The sequence below is a fragment of the Giraffa tippelskirchi genome, chromosome 3 (assembly GCF_054371585.1).
Source record: "Giraffa tippelskirchi isolate mGirTip1 chromosome 3, T2T-mGirTip1v1.2.pri, whole genome shotgun sequence".
NCBI classification, from domain to species: domain Eukaryota; kingdom Metazoa; phylum Chordata; class Mammalia; order Artiodactyla; family Giraffidae; genus Giraffa; species Giraffa tippelskirchi.
In genome coordinates this window covers 86,859,200-86,873,708 of record NC_137277.1, presented here as the reverse complement: position 1 = coordinate 86,873,708, position 14,509 = coordinate 86,859,200, and the positions used below count along the sequence as shown (strand labels likewise).

Genomic DNA, 14,509 nt, shown 5'->3' with positions numbered 1-14,509 from the left:
CTAACGTGAAAAGCTTTAATAGCTGCTGTATTTTGAGAGTTGAGAGCCTTTGCCCCCTTTACTTGTGGCTCTGAAGCTTAACCACTGAGGTTACCACTAGATAATTATAGTACTTCTCACCTATGCTACTGAGCATCTGCTCTCCTACACCTATGTATTCCTCAGTTCTGCCTATGCAAAGAGAATACCTGAAAGACTTATAGATATCCTTGAGGCCTGGGGCTTGTAAATTTTTCAAAGGCTTCAAATCATCCTGCTGTATAGTTAGGTTGAGAGCCACTGTCCTAGCCATATTTGTAGTTCTAATACAAAATCTGTGTTGAAAATAAAGCAAATGGGAAAATCCTATTATGATTCAGAATGTTATTTCATTGGTATCCCACAGCATTAATGACCTGAAATAATTTGTCTATATCAATGTGTCAGACTTCTTTAATATTTTGATCATGAAAAATAGTAGCTACAAATGATAACAGTCTGAATGAAATACTGTTTTATCATAAGAAAACTTGAAAAATATCAACTTGAATGAGCTTTTAAAACATAGCATAATAAAAAGTTTAGATACTCTCACTAGAATAATTTAATGGAAAGGGACTCCATGCCTAAAATCTAAAGGAAGGAAAAAAGTAAGCTAATCTACTTTGATTTGCTTTCATTTGTAAAATCTCTTCAAAGTTCAATGAAACAAGCTAAAAATGACAAAACCAGATATTTATTAACAATTTGGGAAGCAGCCTATAGAAAGGTTTTGTGTTCTTGTTTTGTAAATTTTGCACCACAGTAAGCATTTCTTTTAACAAAAGCATCTGATATCTAAATACTAATATTTACTACCTGAATGTGATCTCTGTAGGCAGAGATCTTTAAAACCTCATTATGCTTGCCGCAGTGTTGTGGTTCAATAAATTCTATAGTTAAGAAGGAAAATCAGTAATGTTTGGTGAAAAGTCAATATGAAACCCTTGGAAAATCTGGCAATTAGTCAAGTATCATTACTTCAAATAAAATCACTATTGTATAAATGTCAACTGTCCCAATATACCAAATTTGTATGCTTAGTTGCTCAGTCATGTCTGACTCTTTGTGACCCCATGGACTGTAGCTCACCAGGCTCCTCTGTCCATGGGGATTCTCCAGGCAAGAATACTGGAGTGGGTTGCCATGCCCTCCTCCAGGGGCTCTTCCCAACCCAGGAATCGAACCCAGGTCTCCTTCATTGCAGGTCGATTCTTTACCATCTGAGCCACCAGGGAAGCCCATACAATTAGCTGAAAGTATACATCCATTACATCTAAAACTGAATTTAATATATGGAAGAAACCATTATTTACAAGGTGAGGGCTTCTCTGCTGCTCTAGGGGTTAAGAATCTGCCTGCTAATGCAGGGGACATGGTTCCATACTTGGTGGGGAGGATCCCACATGCCACAGGGCAGCTAAGTTCTTGAGCCACAACGACTGAGCCCTCACACACGCCTAGATTCTGTGCTTTGCAGCTAGAGAAAGCCCAATAAAGAGTAGTTCCCTGCTCTCTACAACTGCAGAAAGACCCAGCACAGCCAAAAATAAATCAATCGATAAATCTTAAATAAAATAAAAAGGTGAAAAATTGCACATAGGACATAGTTATGATTTTGTAGGGGATACATTTTTTCCTAGTAAGTTAGCCCAAGCAACTACATAGCCATCCATTATGTTTGATTTATATGCTGTAATAAAAGTGAGCAATTCATCATTTAATACTGATATTTTGTTTGAAATTTAAAAAGGGAAAGAATATTTTAACAAAACCTTGTGTATAGTCTAATTTTGATTCATTCAGAGAACAGTAAAAAAAAATATGCTATCCAAAAAGATAATTACTTTTTGTTCCATTTATTACTATAATACTACTACTAATTTTATTTAGAGATTTGCTGTCCTCCAAAAGATGAAAGCACTTTACCAAGCACTCAGGATTGGTGATCAAATGTAGCCCTCAAGGGGTCCAATGTTTTTCTTTCTTTCTTGTTTTTTACGGGAATAAAATTGCTTTACAATGTTGTGGTAGTTTCTGGGGGTCCAATGTTTTTCAATCTTCTGGAAATAAATTCCCCTGTGAGATCATCAGAAGGGTGCTTGCTCTCAGCAATTTCTACCCACAGTTGAGACCACACTGTACTAATTTGTCAGTCAGTCCACTATACATACACAGGTAAGATGGCCACACTGTGGACAGGACAGGTGACTTGCCAAAGGCCTTACTGTGGAATGGGGAGTAAGCAGAGCAATGGCCTGTGCCACCCCACTGTCTTCTCCATCATTCTTTAAGTCAACAGTCTCCAACAACTGTTTCTGACTGAACACTCCTACCAGGTACTATATGATTTCATTTATAAGTTACATGTATGTTTCACTGCATTGATTATATGCGTAAAAATCTAAATAATATATTATTAAATTACATACAATATATATTCTAAACATACAAAAACAGAAAGTATACAAGAATGAGAGTGAAAATGTTGGCTTAAAGTTCAACATTCAGAAAACTAAGATCATGGCATCCGGTCCCATCACTTCATGGCAAATAGATGGGGAAACAGTGGAAACAGTGGCTGACTTTATTTTGGGGGGCTCCAAAATCACTGCAGATGGTGACTGAAGCCATGAAATTAAAAGACACTTACTCCTTGGAAGGAAAGTTATGATCAACCGAGACAGCATATTAAAAAGCAGAGACATTATTTGCCAACAAAGGTCTGTCTAGTCAAGGCTATGGTTTTTCCAGTAGTCATGTATGGATGTAAGAGTTGGACTATAAAAAAAGCTGAGCATCAAAGAATTGATGCTTTTGAACTGTGGTGTTGGAGAAGACTCTTGAGAGTCCCTTGGACTGCAAGGAGATCCAACCAGTCAATCCTAAAGGAGATCAGTCCTGGGTGTTCATTGGAAGGACTGATGGTGAAGCTGAAACTCCAATACTTTGGCCACCTCATGCAAAGAGCTAGCTCATTTGAAAAGACCCTGATGCTGGGAAAGATTGAGGGCAGGAGAAGAGGACGACAGAGGATGAGATGTTTGGATGGCATCACTGACTCAATGGACATGAGTTTGGGTAGGCTCCAGGAGTTGGTAATAGACAGGGAGGCCTGGCGTGCTGCAGTTCATGGGGTCGCAAAGAGTCAGACACGACTGAGCGACTGAACTGAACTGAAATGAAACAAAATAATTTAAATTTATTTTGAATTTATTAATGCAAAACCCTTCTTGGTGTCACTTTAAAGTATTATATTAACTGAAAATGCTTCAGTTTTTTAAATATTGACTGAATACAATGAGGCTAACCAGTTAATTCTGATATGCTATTTCAAGGACAATTCATTTGAAAACAAACATAATCTGTATCTTTGAGGCAAAGATGATGTTCAACATCAAATATTTTAAAGAAATTCAAGTTATGGCATTTTGGCTTAGATTTTAAAATCTTTCATAACCACTATAGCTGTTATACTACCTCGATAGCACGTATGCTTTTAATTTCTAATCACACACACAGGAAACTTTTCTGAAATTGGAGTTTCTCAATCACAAAGCTGGGTGAAAATAAATCTCAATCTCATAGAATATGAATTATTTCCAATCATGACTCCTTTCAAAAGAATATGTTGAATTTAAAACTCAATGACTAAAACAGCTATGATCCCAAATAAGAATCAAGTATTGGGGAGGGGAAAGATAGAGGTGTGGGCCAAATGGTATCCTGATAAGTGGAACCTAAAATATGACAAAAAGGAACTATCTATGAAACAGACACACAGACATAGAGAACAGAACTGTGGCTGCCAAGTGGGCAGGGGAGGGAAGAATTGGGAGTTTGGGATTAGCAGATGCAAACTATTACATATAGGATGGATAAACAAGAAGGTCCTACTGCATAGCAGAGGGAATTATATTCAATATCTTGAACCATAACAGAAAAGACTATGAAAAACAGTGAATGTATATGTGTGTAACTGAGTCACTTTGCTGTACAGTAGAAAATTAAACACAACATTATAAATCAACTATACAATAAAATTTTTTAAAAAACTAAAACTAAAGGCGGAGCATGTGATTAAGAGACAAACTACTATGTATAATAAAATAAAGAAAAAGGATATATCATACAGGGAAATACAGTCATTATTTTGTAATAACTTTAATGGAGTATAGTCTATAAAAATACTGAACCACTGTTATATACCTGAAATTAATGTAATGTTGTAAGTCAACTACACCTCAATTAAAGAAAGAATCTAGTAACCACTAATTCCCTTATTCATATAAAAGGTTTCTCCTGTGTTCAATCATATGTTTTCTTTATATGCTCGTCCTTTAAAGAACGTTTTTAAGCCCTACAAATCCTATGAACACCGTAGGATTATACTGTGATTTAATCCTTAACTAAAAACATCTTTAAATACCCAAATGCCTTTTGAAAGAAATGTCATCTCCACCCTTATTAAATAGCATTTATTTTTTAAAAAGCATACAATATACGGCTACTAAGGGTTTTTTTTGTTTCTTTTTTTTAGGCTCAGCTATCACTTATGGTTCACTTATATTCAGGTATGTAAATTAATGTAATTAATGCTATGGATTTCACTTCATGAATATTCATAAGTACAATGCTACTGTAGCTGTCATCTCTATTAATGACTGTGTACTGAATTTTTTAGCATTTAGGCTGAAAGAAAATCTCAGCACTAAGAAGATCACCCACCGTGAACAAATGGGCCAAAGGAAAGAGGCACTCTTTTCCTTAAGGTTGTGATTATGATCATGAAGGTGATATTTAACAAGATTAATTAAGTGTTTTTCAAAGCACAATAAGAGCTGAGAACCTTAAACGATTTTTAACCTGCTCTCTAAGCTATGTGGATGATAGGAAATGAGGAAATGGTTCAAGATCTCATTTGCAGAAGAGAACGTTCTTTTACTTTGTTGTTAACCATAACTCATCCTATAAATGAGAATTAGATAAGGCAAGATCATGTCAGTTAACAAGTCAAGCACCCTGCCCAAACCAAGCTACTTCACGTAGTATGCCAACCCAATAAAGAGAAGTGCCTCTTTCAAATGGTACACTATTGATGAACAGGAAAAAAAAAAAAAAGAAGGAAAGGCTAAAGTTTTTTATACTGAGCATGGGTTGGGGCGGGAGGGGAAGACTAGACTTTATACCAACTAAAATGCATGACTGTAATGGCAAAATGTGCTGCGCTAAATCACTTCAGTCCTTTCTGTTTGTGATCCTATGGACTATATTATGCCTGCCAGGCTCCTCTGTCCATGGGATTCTCCAGGCAAGAATACTGGCGTGGGTTGCCATGCCCTCCTCCAAGGCATCTTTCCAACCCAGGGATCGAACCCACATTTCTTATGTCTCTTGCATTGGCAGGAGGGTTCTTTACCACTAGGGCAACCTGGGAAGCCCCTTAAAAGTTTAGGGAAAATAAAACAAAATTCTTTTGTCTGCAAATCACATCTACAAATTTAATACACCTGAATTTGAGCTCACAAAACAAGATTATAATCCAAAGCTATGACAGTCTATGAGATGGAAGAAAAAAAAAATTATATATATACATATATACACACACACACATATATATGTGGTGGCATAATCACTAAGTCGTGTCTGACTCTTGCAATCCCATGGACTGTAACCTGCCAGACTCCTCTGTCCATGGGATTTCCCAGGTAAGAATACTAGAATGGGTTGCCATTTCCTTCTCGCCACGATCTTTCCCACTCAGGGATCGAACCCACATCTCCTGCGTTGTAGGCAGATTTTTCACCACTGAGCCAGCAGGGAAGCCCATATTTGCATATGTATTTCTCTCTAATGCTAAACAATATATACTTCTTTCTGACTAAGAAGTGAGGTTAAATTGTGTTAAAAAGTGTAATAAATCTTTAATTCTAACACTTTAAATGAGATAAATGGTTAATAAATAGACAAATCTAGTATAGAAAGTCAATCTCTTCTTTTCTGAGAACAGACTTCAATTTATGGTAAAATTATCACAGATGACAGGTGTTAAAAGTTCAAAAAAAAAAAAAGAGGAATCAGTAACTGGATTATAATGCTTCTATATTTACTCAGCAGCTATCCAAAGTTTTAAAGAAGGTCTATTAGAATGAAAAATACACAGACAAACTCCTATGTCTAAGAAATGCTATACATGAAACAGAGGGAAAAATCATTCTAATAATGTTCTGACCTAACCCAAGCCATCTTATACTCCAAAAGTTTCTTGTGCGAGTGGGCTGCAGCTTAAATATAATTTCCCATAGAAACAAAACTTTTAAAACATATGTATATTCCCAAGCAGGTCCATCATAGATAAAATTTACCCCATATAGTTGAAAAAGTAATTATGTGATATACAGTAAAGAAAAAATAAAGAAGTTGTCTACCTAGCCTCATATTGGACTAGAATTGGTCTTTAATCTCCAAAGCACTTCATGGTCCAAAAATGTCACATTTTCTTCTCTCTGCAACCCACGTTCTTTTATTTAACTCATTTTAATCAAATGAAAATTTCCATTTTTCTCATTGGTCATCTCTATACCACAGCATATCTACCCATTCTACTATTGATATATATTGCAAATAATGTTGCTACATACATTGTTTCATGTTCCTTTTAATCAACATACTTATTCCTGTTAGGGACTACACCCAGGAGAGGAACTGTCAGGTCACAGGATACCTGTTTCTTCAACTGTAGTTGATACTCCCAAATAATTTTCAAAGTTGTGATGCCAGCAGTTTGACAGTGCTCATTCCTCCACCTCCTAAACACTTGCCATTATCAGATATAATTCTGGCCAATCTGGATAGTATAAAATGGCATCTAATTGTAGTTTTAATATGTATTTTTTTCTGTTTACTAATGATACGGAATTTTTTCCCCCCTTTCTTTCTACCCTCCCTCCTTCCTTCCCCCATTTGGATATCCTCTTTCTCTTCTGTGTAGCTGTCTTCTCACCCTTGGAGTATTGGAGTTTCAGCTTCAACATCAGTCCTTCCAATGAACACCCAGGATTGATCTCCTTTAGGATGGATTGATTGGATCTCCTTGCAGTCCAAGGGACTCTCAAGAGTCTTCTCCAACACCACAGTTCAAAAGCATCAATTCTTCAGCACTCAGCTTTTTTCACAGTCCAACTCTCACATCCATACATGACTACTGGAAAAACCATAGCCTTGACTAGACGGACATTTGTTGGCAAAGTAATGTCTCTGCTTTTCAATATGCTGTCTAGGTTGGTCATAACTTTCCTTCCAAGGAGTAAGCATCTTTTAATTTCATGGCTGCAAGCACCATCTGCAGTGATTTTGGAGCCCAAAAAAATAAAGTCTAACACTGTTTTCACTGTTTCCCCATCTACAGAATGCTTCATATTAATAAGTTTAAAATAATTTAACTAAGAAAAGTTTTTTCTAGACTAAAAACTGCAGAAAGTTTATTACTTCGTTTACTGCAGGAACTTAGGCATATTTTTATATTATTCTACTTAGGTCCTAGCCTATATTCCTTATAAAGCTTTTAATGTTACAAGGAAAAAGGGAGATGCATTAAAATTTTTGAAAAAGAAAAAAATCCATTGCTTCACATAATTTTTATAGGATGCAGGATCTTGAAGGATTCTTAAGAAAGATCTGCAGGTATTCATTTTACTAAAAGAGAAACCAAGGTCCATAGAAACTTATATCTGATCCCAAAGACAGTAAATATCAGATTTTACAATGGCTGTAACTAGGGATATTAATTTGAATCCCTCTTAAATAATATTCACATATCTGTTTCCATGCAATTCTAAAAATTATTTATGACTTGAGTTTTACTTTTTCCACGTGTCATTTTTACAATGATTTACAGGGAAAAACACAGATTTTAAATCTTCAGTTTTATTTTTTTATTCCAAATTTTCAGCAATGTGTGTGTGTGTTCAATCATTCAGTCATGTCCAACTCTGTGCAAGCCCACGAACTGTAGCCTTCTAGTTCCTTTGTCCATGGAATTTTCCAGGGAAGAATACTGGAGTGGGGTACCATTTCTTTCTCCAGGGGATCTTTCTGACCCAAGGACCAAACCCGCATCTCTTACATCTCCTGCATTGGCAGGTGGATTCTTCACCTATACCACCTGGGAAGCCCAACCCCTCAGCAATAAGACTACCCAATCTAACTGATATGTGAAAAGAAAAATTAACAATACAGGCTCTGAGCTTCCTCTTTTGGCACCAGTATAAGTATACCCAGGATGTCTACCTGTTCTCTGGAGACTGCAGGTCCCCATGCCATTCTACCAGTTAGGGAAAAGGAAGAGAAGGCACTCTACCACCACCATGGATGCCAATCAGAGACACAGTAAGACATAATGGTGGTTTCTGTCACTGCCCATTTTCTAAGTAACTGACAAGAGCTTTGAGCATCAGTGCTGTCACTGACCACTCCAGTACTCTTGTCTGGAAAATCCCATGGACAGAGGGGCCTGGTAGGCTGCAGTCCATGGGGTCACGAAGAGTCAGACACGACTGAGCAACTTCACTTGCACTTTTCACTTTCATGCATTGGAGAAGGAAATGGCAACCCACTCCAGTGTTCTTGCCTGGAGAATCCCATGGACGGGGAAGCCTGGTAGGCAGCCGTCTATGGGGTTGCACAGTCGGACACGACTGAAGTGACTTAGCAGCAGTGGCAGCAGCTGCCACTGAAGGCAGGCAAATCATCTTCTAACCTGTTTCAAGAAAATTTCCAACAGTAGCAGAATTACAACACCTTCCTAAGGAATCAGAACTATGAGCAATGCAGACTTAGGGCGCCAAAGATTACAAAAGCAACCTTCATTGATGGCCTCCAGCAAAATAGCTAGGGGCGAGAAAGGCCAGTAAAATAAGAAGAGCACCAGAAAGGTTGAAAAAGGAGGAAATGAGTTGGGCTTTTTAATTCATTACACTGTTTTTAATAAGCTAAATGAGATACTCCCCAGTTAACAATTATTAAGGACACCCCCAAGGAAAGCTTGATTCATACACATGTAACACTAAAAAAAAACCAACTCCTTTTGAAACGAAATTTTTCAAACTTTAAGAAAAAATGCTTGTTTATAAAATGTGTACTATAAAATACAAAATTATATTATGTAAGAGCTCTAAGTATTTTAACACATCTCCAAATTTTAAGTAATTTTATTAAATTTTACTATAAATCAATGAATTGGGATAAATCCACCTTTTTTTTTTTAAAGGATCTGAGAACTTATAACAAAAATAAACTTTGAAGGCAGCAAATAAGAGCTTTTTACTACTAAAGAGGCTATAATATATCAGCGGGTTACTGATATATTTTAATTTACAGGAAGCTTTACTACACCCCAAGCAAACAAAGTATTAACATAAAATGTAGATATAAAAGCAATGTTTCCATTTTCAATTTACTTACCTGACTATAGCACTATTATAAAAACTTTTAACTAAAATCGTACTTTGTAAATTTCTTAGCAGCCTTGAAATAAGATCTTTTAATACCTATGAAGTTCCTGATTATTACACAGAGTAAAACTGAAAATTCTAATTTGTTTCAGAGGCAGCATCATCATTCCATGGAGCTCAAACAGAAGAAAGTTTTGCTACTGAAACTTCCCACAGTAAACCACACTCAGATACTTTGCTCTTTTGCTAGCACATCTGGCTACTCATCAATGTGGTAGCAGCAAAATAGACATGGGCCTTTTCCGTGGTATGCCAACGTAGCTTCTCTCTCTCTCCTCCCCACCCTCCTCATCTCCTGTCTTCTTCCTCCCGTCTCCCCTCATCCTCTCCACGTCTCCCAGCCTCATAGTGCATCACAGTCTTCTTAAGAATCATGAGGGACACAGGTCTCATGTCTGTTAGACAAGGACTAGCCCTCCTATAACCTTTATCCCCACCTCCAAAACTATGTAACCACCACTGCAGCTGAGGCTTCTTCCAAATGCCTCCAAAATAGGGTTTCAGTTTAAAACAAGATTTTTTAAAAATCTGCTCAATTCCACTCTTCAAGATAATACCATGGAGTTTATTTTCCTACCAAGAGAGTATTTTTGAAACCAGAAATAAGGCTGTATTAACATTATAGGACTCAGAAGTTACTGTTTTTATCACTCTTAACATAAACAAAAAACTAAGGTTTTCTTTCTGGTTCATTATTTACATAGTTTTCCTGTGTTATTGTTGTAGTCTATAAGACACTATAGTGAAAGAGTCTCAGTGAAAGATTCATTTCAGTGGAGGAATGTCTTGTATTTTAAAAACCCTATAAACACCAGTTTGATAATACAAAGTGAACTTCACACTAATCTTTAAATGTCACTAGACAAATGAAAGGAAAAGACTGCTGCTCTGGGGGAGGGAAGCCAAGCCCATATATGTCTACAATCTTATTTTCCTCATCTTAAAAAAGCTAAAAGAAAAAAAAAAAATAAAACAAACATAAATCTAGCTGCCCCATAAGAATACTCTATAAGGGTGGGGGTTACAGTTCGATAAAGGTAATCTTTGAGCTAAGTAAAGTCTTTCTGTAAATCATGCTTTCATTTCCATAGATTCAGAAGGTTCAGGCTGTCATGTCCATACTACTTTAGCGTTTTTGAAGATGATTCTGTTTATGAGATGCCTCCTACCTGTCTCTGAAGTTCTGCCAGGTTATAAGGTAAGGCTCCTTCAGCCAGTGGGGCTATTCTCTCAATATCTGCCAAAGTCAAGCGCCTTCAGGCAAAAATATGAGAAAGAAAGAAGTTAGACACCGACAGACACCTCATACTAAGATCACCTTTCTTCAGAAAGAAGAGGGTAAAAAAAGACCTATGGTTTAAAAGTAGTATTTCCCTATTCACACAGATCATTTTAGTAAGAGGGAAAAAAAAACTTCAGACCTTGCTTGCCACACAAAAAGCAAGACTCTAAAGAAATAATAGAGAGTACACAAATTTAATGACTCTAAAGATAGATTAAAAAAACTAAAGAAATAATTCTTCTCAGAAGCAAAGTATAAACACTGACTGTTCAGTTCATACACATTGAATATATTTCTTTAGCATACATCTTTAATGCTTAAGTGCAAAGTATCTTGATAAGTATAAACACAAAAGTGATAGATACTGGTTGCCTTTAAGGGTAGAAGGGAGAAGGGGTGGATGGGAGATGTTTTTACAGCAGGCTCTTTTAAACTCTTTGAGTTTTGAACTGAGTGAATGAACTACTGTTTTAAAATAAGTGCATTCCATGAACCAGGTAGTAGGTCACTTCAGATCCAGTTTTGAGAAGCACTCTTTGCAAGCTTTTATTATCATGAAGGATGTTCAATACCTTTACTACAAATGTAAATTCTAGATGGATGAGGTATGGCCTGATATTTCATGTCAATCATCAAAGACTGGTTGGTTTATCCAGTATCAACTCCAGCTTGACAATTTCCTATGTAACATGAAGGCAATAAATTATCTATGTACACTCAACTTCTACTGGTCTTCAGTTCTAGGGTTAAAACCTATTTTTCAGATATGCCTACACTTACATAACTGCTAAAGCTCACTAAGAAAATCTGATCACTTAATAGATCATGAGTCCCCTATCCCAAGGTCCTATTGGATGCCCACAGACAAAGCTTTTTCATCTGGATTTGTGTAAGACTTCACAAATTAAAAACTCTCTATGTGCTTTGGGGTTTTTTCAATCTGTAAAAGAGACATAAAACATCTAAGCTTAATTATGATGATAACCATGATAATCATGTCACAGGCATATTTCAAGAAAATGATACCCTCCAACACAAAATGGTATATACTGTTTAGGAAAATACCCACTCACAATGAATCAAAAAAGGTTATAAGATTCCTGAACATGTGCTTCAATTTATTTTATAAATTTAGGCAAATATCCACAAATCACTAAAAATTTCTAACCACCTCTACAGAGTCCAGATTCAATCAATTTTTCTGTCCCTCATTTACTTCTCATTTCCCTCTCCCCCTCCTCTATCATTCTTCCTTCCCCATCTCCCTCTCTCACACTCTCCAACAACCCTTACTCCCCTCTTTACCTCTCTCTCTCCGTTTCTTCCCATCCTTTCTCTTCCCCACCCCTTCTGGCTTTCCCTGTCCCTTCCTCCATCTCCCCTACCTTCAGTCTGTCTTCACCTGTCTCATCCTCCTCCCGTTTCTCATATCTGCCTGTGTCTTTTTCTTGGAATTTATATACTGAGCACACTATTGTTTAAATGAGCTAAAAGAACACCACTACTTCACATTAAAGTAACTGTCCTCAAAAGTATCATGAGGAATTACTGGAATAGTTACCCTGTAGCATTATATAAGTCTGCAAGCTGGTACAGGATGTCAATTTCTAGTGGGGTGACTTGTCCATAGCGTATGGCACTCTGGGCAAATTCCTCTGGAAGAAAAAGAAAATATTTTAAAATCTGCAAAGACTCTTAACATATAACAAACTTCTACCTTAACTATTATCTGAAAGCTAAAAACATTTTAGTATTATTTTAAAAATCTAAAACTGAATTTCAATATCTAAGTTCAGCTACATAGAAATAACTACAAAAATATGAAAACTGACAAAAGATTAAATGTTAAGATGATGAAACAGTAAAAGCAGGTAAAGTAATTTCAGAGGTAAAACAATCTCTTTAGGTTCCTCTAACCTCATCTTGTTTATTTGCTTTGGTCTCCAGAGATACAAGATAAAAGAACTAGCTCTTCTCCAGTCACTTAAAACATCCCACTACAATTCAGCAAAAGGAGTAGCCCTGCCCATCTTTCTGTGGCCACTCCTTCCTCATACAAAGAAGCCGTTGCCACTGACCTGTTTGACAGACTGGGCCAAGGTTCTTTTTAAAACTGTCAAAGCCACTTTTCCACTCCTGCCCTCAGCATCCCATTAAATCCAACTGGATTTTTGGAGACCATGATGGTCCAAGTGAAATATACACACATGGTAACATACTTTCTAGATGTGGCTTCACAGTAGTAAACCTAGATCAACCTCTCGCCCTGGATAAAGAAAAGTGAAATGCTGAGATTCGAATCAATATGTATTTTAAAAATCTTACCCTTTGTGACTTCAACATCTTTCCTTGTGCCAGCTAGAGTGCTATATATCTTACGAACAAGCTCCATGTTATTCAGTAAGGAGTTAAATGCATTGAAGTATGAGAAGCTAACCTGGTGTGAGATACTTCCTCCAGCTGCCTAGGAAATGACAACACAGAAAGTTAAACAAACAAACAAAAACACATTTATGGACACTGAACTTTCTCAAAGAAGAAGCAAAGGAGTCTTCATTACTAAAATGATAAACAACCAGTCCATAAACACAAGGAAGGTAACATGCTGAAACACTGTCAGTGCATTTCAAGCCCTCAGTAAAGTCTATGTAATTTAGGTGTTAAGGAAGAAAGCAACATCTGGAAGTTGGACTTCATGGTTCATCTACCTATAAGGTCAAAAACAACAAATGTAATTATCACAGATCAAAACCAATGATTGTTTAAACAGGATTTTCAAGACCTTCAACTATGAAACTCCTGCTATTTCTGGATAATCCAACCCTCAACGTACAATATAAGAAACATTTTTTAAACTTGCTTTTTTTCTCACACCCATATACAAAAACCAGTGGTAACTTTAAATTTTAAGACGATTTCACTTTATCAACTTTACTAATCTTTTCTTTTTTAAGCTCCTTGTGATAATTAACATATAGAATGGTCTGTGCTGAGCTCTGAATCTCTATGACAAAATGTAAAACTATCAAAAAACTCCAAAAAGCTGTAGAGAAAATCTAGGGAGGATTTACTTGCTATAAATATGTCTTTAGTGGAATAGTGCTAAAGAGGCTCTCTCATGCCCGGGGAAGAAGGGGGACAATACAACCTACCCTGCTCTGCAGGGTAGGAGATAACTTCTTCCTCTACCCAACAGTTGTACATAAACTCAAAAAAGAATATTTTTCGTAGCTTGCAAACATTTAATTTCTAAGCCAAGAGTCAGAGGAATCCAGATGATTAAAAACATTCTCTATGAAAAACTCGAATACTTATGAAAATGACAGTGTGACAATCTTAATCACAAAGATCTATATTAAGGACAGTATAGGTAATGATGGGCATATGTTCCCATCCCCATCCCTCACACACAAGCCTTAACCCAAATATATGTGATATTTGTATTAGCCTGAATTTGGATACCAGTGACCCAAAAAGCCAGATTCAAATTATTTAACACATTCTTCCAGAAATTGAGATGGCATTTGGTAAACTGTGGCTATAACAGGTCTATCTAACCCAACTGGAAAAGATTAAACAGGTCCCCTCACCCCAAGGTACTGAGTTCTTCTCTCAAGGATTTTCTTTTCTTCTCTCCTCCCTCTCTCCCTTACTTTCTTTTCTTCCTTCTTTCATTTTTTTGGCTAGGGTATGAGGT

At 36.6% G+C, this 14,509-nt stretch overlaps 1 protein-coding gene across 5 annotated transcripts in view; it reads right to left on the bottom strand.

Moving 5' to 3' along the window:
* SLC25A12 (solute carrier family 25 member 12) overlaps positions 1 to 14,509 on the bottom strand; it is a 100,255-nt gene that overhangs the window by 29,989 nt on the left and 55,757 nt on the right. For all 5 annotated transcript variants that reach the window (XM_081577797.1, XM_081577795.1, XM_081577796.1 and 2 more), the window contains 3 exons: positions 13,138 to 13,276; positions 12,374 to 12,467; positions 10,700 to 10,784 (listed from right to left, as the gene is read on the bottom strand). In XM_081577797.1, coding sequence (XP_081433923.1) covers positions 10,700 to 10,784; positions 12,374 to 12,467; positions 13,138 to 13,276 — 318 coding nt within the window. The remainder of the gene's footprint in view (positions 1 to 10,699; positions 10,785 to 12,373; positions 12,468 to 13,137; positions 13,277 to 14,509) is intronic.